The sequence below is a fragment of the Varanus komodoensis genome, unplaced genomic scaffold (genome assembly GCF_004798865.1).
Source record: "Varanus komodoensis strain SLA01 unplaced genomic scaffold, ASM479886v1 scaffold81, whole genome shotgun sequence".
Lineage (NCBI taxonomy): Eukaryota > Metazoa > Chordata > Lepidosauria > Squamata > Varanidae > Varanus > Varanus komodoensis.
In genome coordinates, this window is record NW_025336495.1 from 2,632,662 (window position 1) to 2,647,226 (window position 14,565).

Here is a 14,565-nt window from a genome sequence, read left to right on the forward strand (position 1 = left end):
GAAAGTGGCTGTGTGGGAAGCACAGCCTGGCGCCGAGGGGCACTGCACTCGTTCTGGAGCACACCTGGGGGCACGGCTGGCATCAGCGGGGGGCAAAGCAGTGCAGGGGCCCGTGGATGCTGCCCTGTCCCCGGGCAAGGCTTTTTGGGAGGGGCCCATCCTGGCGTTTCCGGCAGGACGCCTCCCACCTTCGGGCGGCCACGTCCACCCTGTCTGGTGTCTTCTTGTGCCATTGACCAGACTTTCCTTCCGGTTCACTGAATTATTTTTTCCTCATTAGTACATTTTACATTCATTTCTGTATTTTTTAAAAATCTGGACGGCATTGCACATGCAGCAATGAAATATATCTCCCTGTAGAAGGCCAAGGGAGGGGCCTGTTCGCCTTGGCAGCCCATCCCAGGGAAATGCCCGGAAACCTTTGCTCAGTATCTGGATTGTAATTCTCTAACACTGCCTCTATCCAAAGACATGCAATCATAGAATAGTAGAGTTGGAAGGAGTTGTGAAGGCCATGGGGTCCAACCTCTGCTGTTCCAGGACTCCAAGTTACACCATCGCATTCAGATGGCTGTCTAGTTCTGCCTTGAATGCCTCCAGTGTGGGAGAGCTCCCCACCTCTCCGGGCAGCTGGTTCCTCTGCTGTATTGCTCTGACCATGAGGAGCTTCTCCGGATGTCCAGCCTGAACCTGGGTTGTCGCAGCTTGACTTGATGATTTCATGTCCTACATTCTGGCATGAGCAAGAAGAGATCTTGGCCTTCCTCTTTGTGGCAGCCTTTGAGCTACTTATGGAGGGATACCATGTCCCCCCTCAGCCTTCTCTTCTCAAGGCTGGACATGCCCAGTTCCTTCAGTCTCTCCTCACAGGACAGTGTTTCCAAGCCCTCATCATTTTTGTCGCCCTCCGCTGGACCCTTTCCCATTTTTCTGCATCTTCCTTAAATCTTGCTGCCAAACTGGGTGCAGGATTCCAGGCAGGGTCTGACTAGCCTGAAGGTGCAGTGTTGTGCCAGCTGGGATGTTGTAGGACTTTGGCGTAGGATACCTGGTGCCAGTGAACTGCCTTTGTTCCCTGGGTTGCTATCAGAGAAGCTTTGCAATGGGAAAGGGGTTCTTGTCCTCGTCCATTGGGGTGCCAATGTGTGGCAACCCAACACACGGCCCAATCGCTTTGCCTCATGCGTCTTTGGTCAGTTGTGTGTGGCTTTTCTCTTGGAGGAAAGACCGAGAGACTGGGCAAAGATCGCCTCTGCAAGCTGCCCTGTTGGATCAGGTGAAGGAGACCCGAGCAAGTGTAATGGCGATCTGGGGCAGAAGAACATGCAAGTAGAAGAAAGCACTTTTATGGCCGCCTAGGAAGACCCTGTGAGAGATCAGGGAGGCGGCTGATGCCCACCCACCCTGCCGTCTCTCCGCTCTCTCTCTCTGCTGCTCTCCTTGAATGTCCCTCGGGGCCCCAAATGCCATTTTGGAGAAACTCTCTGGAGCCACATTCTGGGGTGGGCGGAGCCAAAGGTGAAAAGGGGAGGGGCCAACTTATTTTCTCTTAAAGCACCGAATGCCAATATCCGAGCCTTAAGGGTCTGCGGTTCCTTTTTACACATATCTATGATTTTTATTTGATTTTTACAATCTTTCAATTAAACTAAACCTCAGCAAAATCTGCCGAGAGTGCAAAACAAGAACAAGAATGCAACACGTATACAGAACAGTCAACTGAAGACCCCCCACTGTAGGAACTTTGAATGGATGTATAAATTTATACGGCATTACTAATACTTTCATGATCATTTGAATACATCTCTGAGGGAGGAACAGAAGGTCGGGTCTGGACCGAATATCCTGGCCAGGTGCACGTTACTGGCAGAAGACCTCTTGGCACGATATGGGAATCACCATTCCTGCCAGCTTTGGGTCAAAACAGAAAATAATATTTGGAATAGGACACTGATAGGAAAATGGCACTCCTCCAACCCTCGAGGAGGAGGGTTCTCAACAAATCTTTCCAGGCTCCTTGAGATTTGTTTGTCCAATTTTAGAATTGATAGTGGTTACATGGTTTGACATTCTGGCCTCGGGGAAACAGCCATTTGATCGTGTGAATGCAGCACTAATGATGTTTCTGCACTTAATTGACAACACATGGGTGGAGAGTGAAGGCAAACCTGCACAAAAGCCAGGAAGTCGCCAGGCACTGAGTACTTGGGGGGCAGGGGAGGGGCTAAGGAACCCCCAAGGTGGGACTAGGGGCACAGCAGCTGCTCCCTGGGCTGCTGGTTTGCCGAGGTTGTAAAAGTGACCTTGGAGGAGGGGTGAAGAGGGCATTACAGGGGCAGGGGCGCAAGGAGGCCGAGCCTGCCAGCATCCCGGAGGTATCCTGCCCCCGTCCAATGGGATGCAACTGGGCAGCAGGGCAAGGGGAGGGAGGAGGTGCGGAACCTGCCCGAGCTGCTTCCCCATGGGGGTTCCCACCATGGGGGTGGGAGTCTCCACCCACTGCAGCAGTGTTTGCTTGGAGCTGGAGAAGGGCTCTCTGTGGTGCTGACCTCCATCCCTCAATAGGTCGACCCCCCATGGAATGCCGTGGGTAGCTCCCATGAATCTCAGAATAAAAGCTGCCATGGAGAAGGAGCCCCGCGGGGAGTGCTGGAACTTTGGAGCTGGAAGCTCTCCCAGGCAGCCTGCCATGGACACCCAGCTGGCCCATCTGCTGTCCAGGGAGCAGGGGGAGCTGAGGGCCAGGCCCTGAGGTGCAACACATCCAAGCCGCCCCAGACTTTTGGATGCCTGCGTTTCCCCTCCAGGCTCGTCTGTGCCTGACCCAGAGCTGCATACCTGCCCCTGCAAGTGCTTGCTTGTGTTTTCTTTGTGAGAGATGGGTTTCGACAAGGCCGAGCGCAGACGTGGCGGGGTGGGGCTGCAGGACGACACCCTGTTTCCCCTCTGAAGTTTGATGCCTTGCATGGCTGTTTGGCAAGCCACCATTATCAGGGGAGGCGGCTTCACCTGCTTGGACTACACCTAGTTGTGGAATTTGGTGAGGCAGGGCGTGCGAGATGGCCGCTGCTCCCTTGCAATGCTTCAAAAGAGGGTGGCAAATTTGTGGAGCAGGACAAGTCTGCCCACAGCTCTGAATTCATGTAAAGCACTTTTATTCAGTTCCTCATCCATTTTTTAAAAGGGGGTTGTAGGATGACTTACATTCATTCAGTAAGAAAATTCCTGCCCACAGGCTTACAGTTAAAAAAAAAAAAAGACATGGCACACAAGGAAATAGTGAAGGGGAGGGAAGAGGAAAGAAGCAGTGCTCAGAGGAAGGCTGTCTCTGAGTACCAGATGCTGGGGACAATGCCCCCATGACTTGCTAGGAGACTGCCTGCAGGCAGCCATTTCCCCTCTGTGGGGAAACAGGATGATGGAACAGGTGGCTTGTTGGATTCTTTGAGCAAAGCTTTCTTATGCTGATATCTGTCATGTTCATTGGAAATGGAACCTGCATGTCAAAGGACAGTGGATCTGGTGAGTATTGTGCGAAAAATAAGGGGGCAGCAGTGGGCTCTAAGTGGACTCCTCAGAGGTCCGTGGCAACCCAGTGGAAGAGATGCCAGCCCGCAAGCATGTTGTTTTCGCAGTGAGAAGTTAGACTCTGGGAGCCTGTTGCATGTGGTGTAAGGTACATCTTGCAGGTATTATACTCACATCTCACCTTGTTCTGCTCCTCTCCAGGCAAACATCCCCAGCTCTTTCCACTCTCCATCCAAGGGATGCTGCCGTAAAGCAGTTTTCTGTTGTCGTCTTTTGACACGAATCATCGCTCCGTGGCATCCACAGATTGCCGATCCACATGAGGAAACGTCTTTCTACCTCAGTCCATCCGCTTCTGCTCTCTCGCGCTCTGTTCATCCCTCTCCGTTCACTGGAACCAGCCAGACCAGTTTGCAGGCTGCCCTGGCCCCGTTCTCTGTCGAGGGGAGGGGGAGAAAATATCGAGAAGAGGAATGCGCAGGTGTCCCAAAACTGGATGACAATGGAGGGTGAGGCCTGGCAGGGCAGGACCAGAAGCGGGGCGAAGGGCTGGCGCATGCGGAGGAGAAAGACACCCGAGTGCCCGGCCCTCTCTCGCGCAGGCACAATCGCATAGCACGAGGAGGCGAGGTGGCCATAGGATGGTCCTCTCCACAGTGGTCTTGCTGGTGGTGGCCCTCCACACTCTCCAGGCTGAAGGTACGTCTTCTGTCTTGCTCTTGTCTCCATACTTCGGTTCTGACGACTAGCCTGCTTATTGCCAGCATCGTGACTGTGTTCATTTCCATTTCTGTACTGCCTAAGAGCCTCCAAGCAGCTCAGGAAAATTCATCACATCTACTGACAGCAAGTACAGCAAATGAAATGCTTCCTAAAATTCCAAGGAATGCCATTTGAGCCTATTTAAGTGGCTTAAAACAAGTCTGAGAAAAATTCGAGGCCAGCCAAGAAAAGGCAGCTGATGGAAAAGCCCCATCCTATGCCATGAAGTGCCAGCAAAAGCTGGTCTTTATTGGTGGCTGTTTTTATTGAATTTAACAAGGAAGTAACTGTACAGTGAAAACGTGTTTGAGAAAGGATGGGAGGGACGCTGATCTCGTGGGAAGGTGTTTGTACATGAGTGGAATTGTGGTAGATTCACCATCTTTTAACCAAGCGAGCCTAAACAAGCAACTGAATGGCTCTGGTTTTCTCTAGCAGATGGGCTGAATCCACGTTCCGTCATCAAGTAGACCTATTCGTTTAGCTATCACTGCATCCTGATCCAAATGGAAGGTGCCCTCTTAATCATGGGCAGGTAGTTCTCTTTTTTAAAACACCCCCTTTGGAGAATCATTCGCGAATTCTGCAGTCTGTTTCAGAGGAGTGGCCAGGGCAAACTTGTACATGTTTTCCCTAAGAAGCGGTGAGAATCAGGGCCATGCTTTTCAGAGGCCTCCAGGACAGCTCAATCTTCCCCGATGTTCTTCTTGAAAGTTGGCTGGGGGGGCATTAGGAATGACTTCTTGGGGAAGCCACGCACTTCGTTGGGGGCCAAGGCAAAACCGGTGAAAGGCTCGGCTAAAACATGACCCAAGGGAAGCTTCCTAAAGCTCTTGAAAGGGCAGCCATGGTACAGCTGAGGCAGAAATTTTGCAATGTTTACTCAGGTGTAAGCTTTATAAACTTACTCGAGGGTGTAGTATGGGTTGGATGTGGCTCGCTGTTGAATCATGGGTAGTTCTCTGATGCTCGGTTCTATCACAGGATCCAGATTAATATGAGCAGTTTTGGATGAACGCATTCACTCGATTCGAGCTTTCAAAGGACTGTAACTCTGGCTCTGCAGCACTTTATCCAGGGAGATTAAAAAGATTCTTTCCAGGGCTTTTTAAGGGAACTTTTCCTGGCAAACATTTTGCCTTTTGCAGGAATCCACTGAATGGGTTCAGGAAGGGTTGTAACTCAGAGATGGAACCCCTGGCTTTTCATGCAAGGGCTGGCGGGTCACTCCCCCAAATCTCCGGCATTGCTGGAAGAATGCCTGGGCCCAGTCCCTGGAGAGTATTGCTACCTGTCCGTGTTGACTGTATTAGAGCAGATGAGCCCTGCTCAGTATCAGGCATCATCCCATGCTCCTCTTTAACTTTGCCCTTTATTCAGAACCATGAGGACTAGAAACCTAGAGAAGTGATGTAACTCTGCAGGGATACACCTGCTTCAAATGCAGAAGGGTTGCAGTTCAACCCCTGTAGTATCTCCAGAGGGGGCTGAAGAAACTCCTGCCTGGTGTTTTTCTGGAGAGCTGCTGTGGCTGGTGATTCTCCATCACTGCTACAGGTCTTGCACTTCTAAGCAAAAAGATGCTACTTTTACTCAAAGATGTTCTAATTAGTGCTATTCATGCCCAGCATGATTCCTCAGGAATTTCTCCACTATCTTCTCCACATGCCCTAAAAGCCAGATTGTGTTTCTCTGACAATTTTGGAGAAGAACCGACTGCAAAGGTCTCCCATTCTGCCTCGGCTTGGCACTCAGGGTCTTTGTCTGGACAAGGCTGCCGAGGACGCCGCCCTCCATTGTGCACCTCTGCTGATTTTAATTCTTGCTTCTGTGCGTGGCAGCTCTGTGACCGCTGCCAGAGCAGGGCGTGTTCCCCCGCACCCTCTCTTCCTTGCGTAAGACAGGCCTGCTCAGTGTTCACAGAGACAATAGACAACTTTGTGGAGGTAGATGGGCTTGAACCCGAACCTTAACTCAGACCCCTCGAAGTCACTGGCAGTGCCTTTTCAGGCGAGCTGGTGGGCCTGCAGGAGGGCATCCAGATGGCTTCTGTGGGGTTCTTACAATCCCTTACGTAAGGCTAAGAAGAACCCATGGCCCTTCTCTTCTGAGACTCAGTTTGCGCAGTGGCCAGCTAGCTCTCCCAGGAAATGCACCGGGAGTGTCCTCCCACCCATGTTCCCCAGCAGCCAGTGTCCACAGGAACACTGCCTCTGACCTGGAGGTGGCATTTGGCCATCAGGACTAGTAGCTTTGCTCTCCTTCTGCACCACGAATTTGTCTTACGTTGCTCCCTCTTGTGGGAAGGAACCCAGAGAATAACTCTGCTCTGCGAAGAAGCCCTTCCTTTTAATCTCCCCAACTCTCCCACGCATCAGCCGCATGGGATGACCTCCTTGGGGTCTAGCCTCATGAGAGAGGGCAAGGCACTTTCTATGCACCAAGCGCCGCCTCATTCTCCTCTGTCAAACCTCCCTATCGCTCTTCTCTAAGCTGCTCTGTGCCTTTCCGCACGGGTTGCGCCAGTCCCTCCGACATTCCGGCTGCCGCTCCCGCACTTCTTCCGGCCCCACAATGCCTCTTCTTAGGCGCAGTGACCAGAATTGCACACCATGCTCCAAGCACAGTTGTGCCCCAGATCGGTACGAAAGCAGTGCGATCCTGGCAGTTTGATTTTCAGTTCCTTTCCTTTATCATGCCTGAGAAAGAGCGTGGATTTCTCCTGGCAGAGAGACTCTGGGAATTGCAGCCACCACTGTGACCACTCTGGCACATGCCCTGAAATCAGTCCCACTGAATCCGTGGCATTAGAAGACTGGCAGGTGGGCATGCGCATCCTTGCCTGGCTCTCAGTCGAGGACCGGTCGAAAGGGGGGAGAGACTCTCACTGGCTTTCTTGCTGGCTTTCTCCAGATGTGAATTATAAACCGAGACTCACATCCGAGAAGGTAGCGGGGAGGATCACAGCGTCCACCTTTGTTCTGGAGCAGCCCCGCTGCATTTTCAACGAGGTTGTCAAACCCACGGACAACGTGTGGCTGGTGGTTGCCCTCAGCGAAGGTACGTTGCGGTTCCTAGTGCCGGGCGCACTCGCCCAGGGAGCAGGACGGTGGAAGCGCAGTGCGTCCGGCAGGTTTGGCAACAGCACGTCTGCTCAGCAGTAAACGCCACAATATTTCCTATAAGCTGCTAATGTGGGGCCAGACGCCCTCGTGGGCGGGCACCATGGCCTGGGACGGGTGTCCACCTTTGGGGGTTTCTCCGTGGAACCGCCAGGGATCCTGCCCAGGGTCTGCCAGGGGCTCCACCTCATTTCTCTGCCCCGGCCCCTTCCTCTTGACCACCAAGCTTGTGCTAGATCCCTGGTGTTTCTGGAGTTTTCCTTGCGTTTGGAAGGATGGTGATGCCTCTCCCGGGACGCGTGAGCTAGAGCAGGCCAGTATGTGGGAGGTCTTGGGAGCACCCACTTTGACCACCAGAATGTGGCTCCGCAGAGATTCTCCAAGCTGGCGCTGAGCTTTGCGCTTTTGGGCTTTTGCGAAGGCAGCCTTGCATGGTTCCGGGACCTCACCAGCTCTCACGTTAGGCCACGGGGGCAGTGGCCCCGGTGGGAGATGGCTGGCTCAGCAGCGGGAGTTCTGCAGACTGCCCAGCCATTGCTCCGGAGTCTCTCCAATGTGGGGAAGCCCAGGCCATGCGGCCAATCCCCCCCCCCCCCCCCCCCAGTAAATGCACTGAGAAGGGAGTGGCTCAGACTCAAGGGATGCGCATCGCCTGAGCAGAAAATTGAGCTCTGGCCCTCCCTCTGCGCTCTGGGCTGTGGGGCCATGAGCATAACATCAGGAGAGACCTGCTGGATCGGACCGGGGCCTGCCTGGCCCAAATTCTGGTCCTTCTGTGGCCAACCAGTTGCCCACGGGTAGGACATGGGTGCAGCAGCCACTCCTGCTCATTTTCCTAGCCCCCAGCGTACGTGGGCACAGTGGCCTCTGCTGCTGGAGGTAACAAAGAGTCATGAGGACTAGTAGCTGTTGCAGATTTTCCCTCTCAGAATGTGTCCAGTCCCCTTTTAAAGCTGTCCAAATCAACGGCCAGGACTAAATCTAATCCCATGCCTTCAGGCCCATGGGAAAAGCAAGGCGAAGGCAGCCCTGTGCGATGGCTGCTGCCTCCGGCTGCTGTTCTGCCGTTTCAAAGCCCGCTCTGTGCATGCTCAGGGAGCACTTGGATCCTCAGGTTGTGGGTCAGGAGCCGCTTGCTTCGCAGCCTTGGGCCAAATGCAGGAATGACTGTTGTGCACATTTCTCCCACAGCTGAAGACGAACTGCCTATTCCCCTCTCCGCAAGGGAGTTGCCCTATCAGTCGTTCGGGAGCAATAGCTCGTACATGACCCTGAAGACCCCCGTGACAAACTACCCCTGTCCGGACCCGGGAGAGGCAAGCGAGGCGCTCACAGTCCTGCGGGTGGGGAGTGAGACGGGGTGCATCACGGATCTTTCCTGGCCGGACTGCAATGGGCCCCTCCCAGGGCCAGGGCCTTACAAGTAAGAGGAGGACGGGGCGTTCCCACTACACCCTGAAAGTGCCTTGGCCTGGTGTTTTCTCTCCATCACAAGGCGTGCCTTTGCTTGCTCCTGCCTTTCCCCCCCAAGGCAGCGGGCACTCTTTTCTTCCACTCCCTTTTATCCTCACGACGACGACCCTGTGAGGTGGGCCAGGGTGAAAATTTCTGTCTGGCCCAAGGTCACCCACTGAGTGGGATGGACAAGAGGGAACTTGAACCTGGCTCTCCAGAGACCCCGGGAAGACTCTGACCACCAGACCTCATCATCTCCCTGCTAACCCCTGGTTTCCAACAGAGCTACCCAAGGCGAGCGGAAACTGTTTTTGGCATGTTTGCCGCTCCAGGAGGTTGGCTGCTGCCAATATTCCTTCTACTGCGAAGCTTTCCAGGTTGCTTTAAGCTTTTGTTTGAGTTCGCATTCTTGTGGTTCACCAACTCAAATCCATCGAGCTGCACAACAGGTATGAGAATCAGGATGTCCACTCTCAGCAGATTCCGTGCCCCATATGGCACAGCCGTAGTTCTGCAAGCTCTTCTTGCCAGTCAGATGGCAAGTTCGGTGACGCCGGCATCCCACAGCGGGGGGCCACAACCTGTTGCCTTCCAGCCAGGGTGGGAGTACAATTCTCATCATCCCCTTCATGCTGGCTGGGGATGGTGGGTATTGCAGTCAGATGAGTTAGGTGGGGAGCTCCTAGCTGTATCTCTTTCCACATGCATCTAACTACTGTTGATCTAGCAGGATTGAGGAAAGAAATTCCTTTCAGTGCCTGTTTTAATACATAGAAACATAGAAGCAGAGGGAGTCAGAAGGGGGTTCCCGGGCCATCTAGTCTGACTCCTGGCTCCAGCCGGCTCTGCTCATGACATGCCCACCATGTGCATGTCCAGCCTATCCTTGAACACCCGCACCAATGGGGCCTCAACAACCTCCTGTGGAAGCCCATTCCACACCCTCGGGGTCCTAACTGTCAGGAAATACTTCCTGGCATCCAAATTGAACCTTGCTTCCCCGAACGTGGCTCCACTGGAACGTGTCCTCCGTTGGAATGCAGTGGAATATGAACCTTCCAGATTAGTACTTCCCGATTGGAGCCACAAAGAGGAATGCAGAGATCCGCCGGTCTCTTGTGCTCCTCTGAAATTAGGGCTGCAGGCCCCTGATCAAAGCATGTGCTCCCCAAAATGCAACCTGAGGGGGGAGGTCGCGTGCAAAGCTGACATGCCAAAGACAGGCACTGCTTTTGCGAAAAACGCACGGCGTGGCTTCCCCGGTGCGGATCATCGCAACAGGCAGAACGCCGGGAAAGAGGAGCAGTGTTCTTCTGGCTGGGCCGAGCCCTGCCAGCCGATTCCTGAAAGGGATTCGTGTGACGCTCATTTTTGCCATCGCGTTGCCTCCATCTCACGGTTTTATGGGGAGAGAGAGGGCTGCTCGCGATTGGAGACTGGCAGCCACTGCAGAATAGAGGTCCCAGCCCGAGCAGGACCAAGCTTCTCCTCCCCACGTGGCCATGAAGCCCACTAGGTTGTCCTGAGCTTAAAATAAAGAGGACAAAAAGATATAAGCCGCCTGGCTCATGTATAATACAGCCTAGGGCTGGAGGAGCAGTGCTGCAGAGTGGTTAGGGTGCGGGATGGGGCTTGGGAGACCTGGGTTCCAGCCCACGCACAGCCATGCAGCTGCTCACGGAGCAGTTTCCAACCAGAGACAGACCTTCAGGCTAGCCTACCCTTCAGGGTTGTTGTGAGGATAAATCGGAGAGAGTAGGGCCTTCACTGTGGCTCCCCCCCCCCCCCCCCCGTGGAACTCCCTGTTTTGAGGTCAAGCAGATGTCAGAATTGCCTCATTCTTGACAGCGGCTGAAAACTGTTTTGAAATGACGGCACACCTTCTGTGATTCATCAGCCACAGCTGTATTTGTGAAATCGGATTTTGAAAGTTTAAATTCTGTGTTATGAGTAGAATTATCGCCTTTCTGTTGCTCAGCACTCAGAAATGTCATTGGCCCTAGAATAGTACATCAACCTTGTAAATAAATAGTTGCACCTATATGCACTTTTCAAACTTTGCAATCAGTGTCTGCACCCCAAAAGACAACAAACTGCACATCGAACGGAAGAGTGTGCTCTAAATGCACATGTTACAGAGAAGAGTGCAAAGGATACTTCATAAAAATGTATGCAAAAATTGTGCAAAATGGGAAAAGAAATGAGGAAATGTGCAGACTTAAGATCAAAGTCATCATAATAATTTGGGGGAAAATGAGAAAGAAACAGAATTGCAGGAAAATGCAGGGAATGAATGGAGATAAATCCCACTGAATTTGTCTCTGCCTCTTCTCGCCCAGGGTCAAGTTCGTCGCCATGAACTCCACGCAAATCACAGCTCAGTCACACTGGTCAGATCTGATCACGCTGCGCAAAGGTAACTGGGAACCGGCTGCCTGGCTCGCTCTAGTCACCATTAAGCCCATGGAAATTCCATTGCTGTCCATGGGAGGGCCACCTACTTGCCTGGAGCGGCCAGCTGCATAAGCAGGACTGGCCAGCCTCGACCGCCATGCAGCACGTGGCCCTGGGCCTGCCGTCAAAAGCCTCCCACAGGCAGGCAGTTCAGACCTCTGGGTGGAGGTGTGTCAGGGCCAGGTGGGGGTTCTGGCCCTGGGTCCACTTGCAGGACCCCCAGGTGTATTCGCCAGCACCCAGGTGACTGCTGGTGCCAAGAAAAGTTCTCTTTCTTAGCTTCATTGCCTCAAGTTGCGGAAATTTTAAGGGCCATTGCGGCTGGATGCCCCAGGATCTGGGCTGCCCCAGGGCTTCATCCGGTGGCCTGAATGCCCTCCTTGGATGGGTCCAGGCTTCCTGGGGAGGGTTGGTGGGGACCCCGCAGGGGGGCCTCTGCAGCTCAGGGTTTCCTGCCATGCCTGCACCTTGCCAGGCCCTTGCCGGATGCCTTCCCGTGCCTCGCTGCACCTCCCTCGCCCCCTCGCCTCGCCTGCTTCGCTGCCTTGCTGCTTGCTTGCCACCCCTTCACTGCCAGTGAGCCACACTGGGTTCTCCTGCCTCAGGCACCAGCTCCCCCTCTGTGGTCTGCCAGAATCTCAGCCCCTGGCTTGCTTCTAAGCGGTGTCCTCGCCTCGCCCTGAGATGCGCTTCTACTTCCTGACCTTGGCCTGTCCGTGCCTGCGACCTGGGCTTGCTCTTCGGTTTGGCTGGTGGACGTTGGACTCTGCCGTGCCTGACGCTCTCCTGCCCTGCCCTGCCTGCCCTGCCCTGCCCCGCCCGGCCTCCTGCCACCCATGGCCTGGACCCTGAAACTGGGGAAGAGGGAAGGGCTGTCCCTCCGTGCCCCACACGCTGCCAACCCCTCACCCTGCAAACCTTTCACTGCATGGCAGTGAAGCAGCTCAGCTACTCTTTTGCTTGGCAGATAAAAACAAGGGTTGAATGGGGCCGTTTTTCTCCTCCTCACCAGGGAAGGACCCCAATAGCATCAATACGCAGCCCGCGCGCCGCAGTGCCGGGATGATTGTCATCACTTCAGTCCTCTCCATCCTGTTTGCCATTCTGCTGGCTGCCCTCATCACTGCCTTGGTCTATAAGTAGTAAGTCTCCTGCCTGGATCGGATGACCTTGTCCTGGTTTGGCTGGATTCAGAATGCTTATTCCACTCAGCCAAAAGGAAGAGGAATAAAAGGCATTCAATCCTCAGCTCTAAACAGACACAGCATTCAAGGAAAGAGGGAAGGGGAGGGAAGAGGAAAAAGCGACACAGCGTTTCAGCAGGGCAAAAAACCTGGCCTGGCTTTCCCTTTCTGGTTTTCTGTGTTGTGTTGTTTGCCTCCCCCCTCTATTTTTCTTTCCCCATGATAGTTGATGTTAATTATTACTTATTTATGATTTATTCAATTCCATTTCTATGCCACCCCATAACCTGAAGGTTAGCCTTGTGGGAATGGGAGATCTAACTGGAATGGCCACGTCCAACCCTGGGAGCATTCAGGAAGGGCCTTCTCCTCGAGTCTGTCCCTCGGCTCCGTGACTCCAGCCCTCCGGCGCATGTGGGCCCAGTGCTCTTTGCTGCCCACTTCTGTGTCCCAGCGGCTCAGCCCAGAAGGTCCCCCGAGCCACAGAGGCCAGGGGCCTCTTTCCGCCTTTCCCCAGCCCTCCTGCTGGCTGATTGCCATTCCCACCATTCTGGGCCAGCCATGGGGGTCGTGCTTGTGGGCAATTTGAAGACCTCAAAGTCGCCCCCCCTTTTTGCAGTCCGTGTGAAGGCAAACACCTGGGATTTTGCAATTCACACGGTGACTAAAATGTGCCGGATTTCGGGATCGCCCTCTCTCCTCAGGAAGTAGGGAGGAGCAGGATCCCGCAGGCTGAGCCGGGGCACGTGCTGAGATGCCTGCATGAAATGGGGAATGCGGGAGGAGCGTGTAGGAAAGGTCTAGTGGTTAGCATGCTGGACTGGGACCAGGGAGATCCCGGTTCGAGGCCCTGTTTGGCCATGAAGCTGCCGGGTGCTTTTAAACGAGCTGCTGCCTCACAGACTCACCCGCCTTCCTGCTGGAAAACAGTTTTAATCTAATCTAATTTAATTTAATTTAAACATTTATATGCCGTCCTTTGCAGCAGCCTCAGGACGGCTTACAGAATCAAAGGTCCCCCTTCCTTCCTGTCCAAGGAAGCTCAGCAGGGCGGGTTGAGTTGGATGTTCACCTTAAACAAAGGAGAGGGAAAAGAAATGTATTTACTAGATACGAATTTCTTTGGGTCTCACATGTTGAAAAGCCGTTGGGCTCTTTCCACTTCCATCAGCACACAATATTCCATGGCAGGGCCTTCTGGCCACCCCCAGGCAAGGCCCAAAATTTGCAGCTGTGAACAGCTAGGAGAGGAAGACCTTGGCGCCCAAGAGGGTCAGGGCCAGGGTTGGTGTCTGTGAGAATTCTGCAGCTTTGCGGACGGAGCATCTGTGACACTTGCAACGTCTCCGAGACCAAAAAGACCTTCTCTCTGGCTAGAAACAGGCTGTTTCCTCCCCAGATACCACACTCTCAAGCAGGGATGCTCCAACACAAGGCAGCATGGTGTTTAAGAGTCACCGATGGCCTCAAGCTGGCATGAACAGACAGACAAACTGTGGCTGAATCTTTCCGTTTTTAAAAAATGATTGAATCCAGATCTTGCATTTCCTAAGGATGGTTTATTTGTAGACGATGAAAGGAATGATCCCATCGTCCTCTCACCCAAATGAGCACAGGATCAGCTGTGCAGGATCAGAACCAGGGTCGATCTCATCCAGCTTTCTGTTCACACCAGTTGCCTGTGGAAAACCCACAAGCTGCCTGTTTCCCAGCAGCTGGTGCCCCAGATTTTAAATCTAGCTTGTAGCCATGAGGACTAGTAACCTCACTAGCCTTCTGCTTCATGAATTTGTCCAATCTCCTTTTAAAGCTGTCCAAACTGGGAGCCATCACTTCTGTAGCTTAACTCTGCACTGTGTGTAGATCAAGCTCTTCTCATGATCTGATCTGAATAAGGGACGGCTCCGTATTCACTTCATCTGTCTTCTCCCTTTCCCTCTTTTCTTCCCCACAGTTCCAACATCTGTGATGGCACTGAGATCATGGGCACACGGGATTCAGCAACCGTAACGCACTACAATAGCCACCATATATACGACAAGCCAGCAGAAAGGTTGTGA

At 53.4% G+C, this 14,565-nt stretch overlaps 1 protein-coding gene across 1 annotated transcript; it reads left to right on the forward strand.

The window, feature by feature from the left end:
• The first annotated feature begins 4,169 nt into the window (after positions 1-4,169).
• Positions 4,170-14,565, forward strand: LOC123036700 (uroplakin-3b-like). Its single transcript, XM_044456106.1, has 6 exons — positions 4,170-4,227; positions 7,204-7,350; positions 8,604-8,835; positions 11,207-11,283; positions 12,334-12,463; positions 14,460-14,565. Exons 1-6 carry the CDS (start codon positions 4,170-4,172, stop codon positions 14,563-14,565), a joined length of 750 nt encoding a protein of 249 aa, XP_044312041.1.

Bases quoted from the DNA above. Each gene is read 5' to 3' on its own strand.
- LOC123036700 (XM_044456106.1), top strand. From the start codon at position 4,170: ATGGTCCTCTCCACAGTGGTCTTGCTGGTGGTGGCCCTCCACACTCTC. The intron at 4,228-7,203 runs GTACGTCTTCTG...GGCTTTCTCCAG, and splicing joins CCACACTCTCCAGGCTGAAG to ATGTGAATTATAAACCGAGA. The intron at 8,836-11,206 runs GTAAGAGGAGGA...CTTCTCGCCCAG, and splicing joins CCAGGGCCAGGGCCTTACAA to GGTCAAGTTCGTCGCCATGA.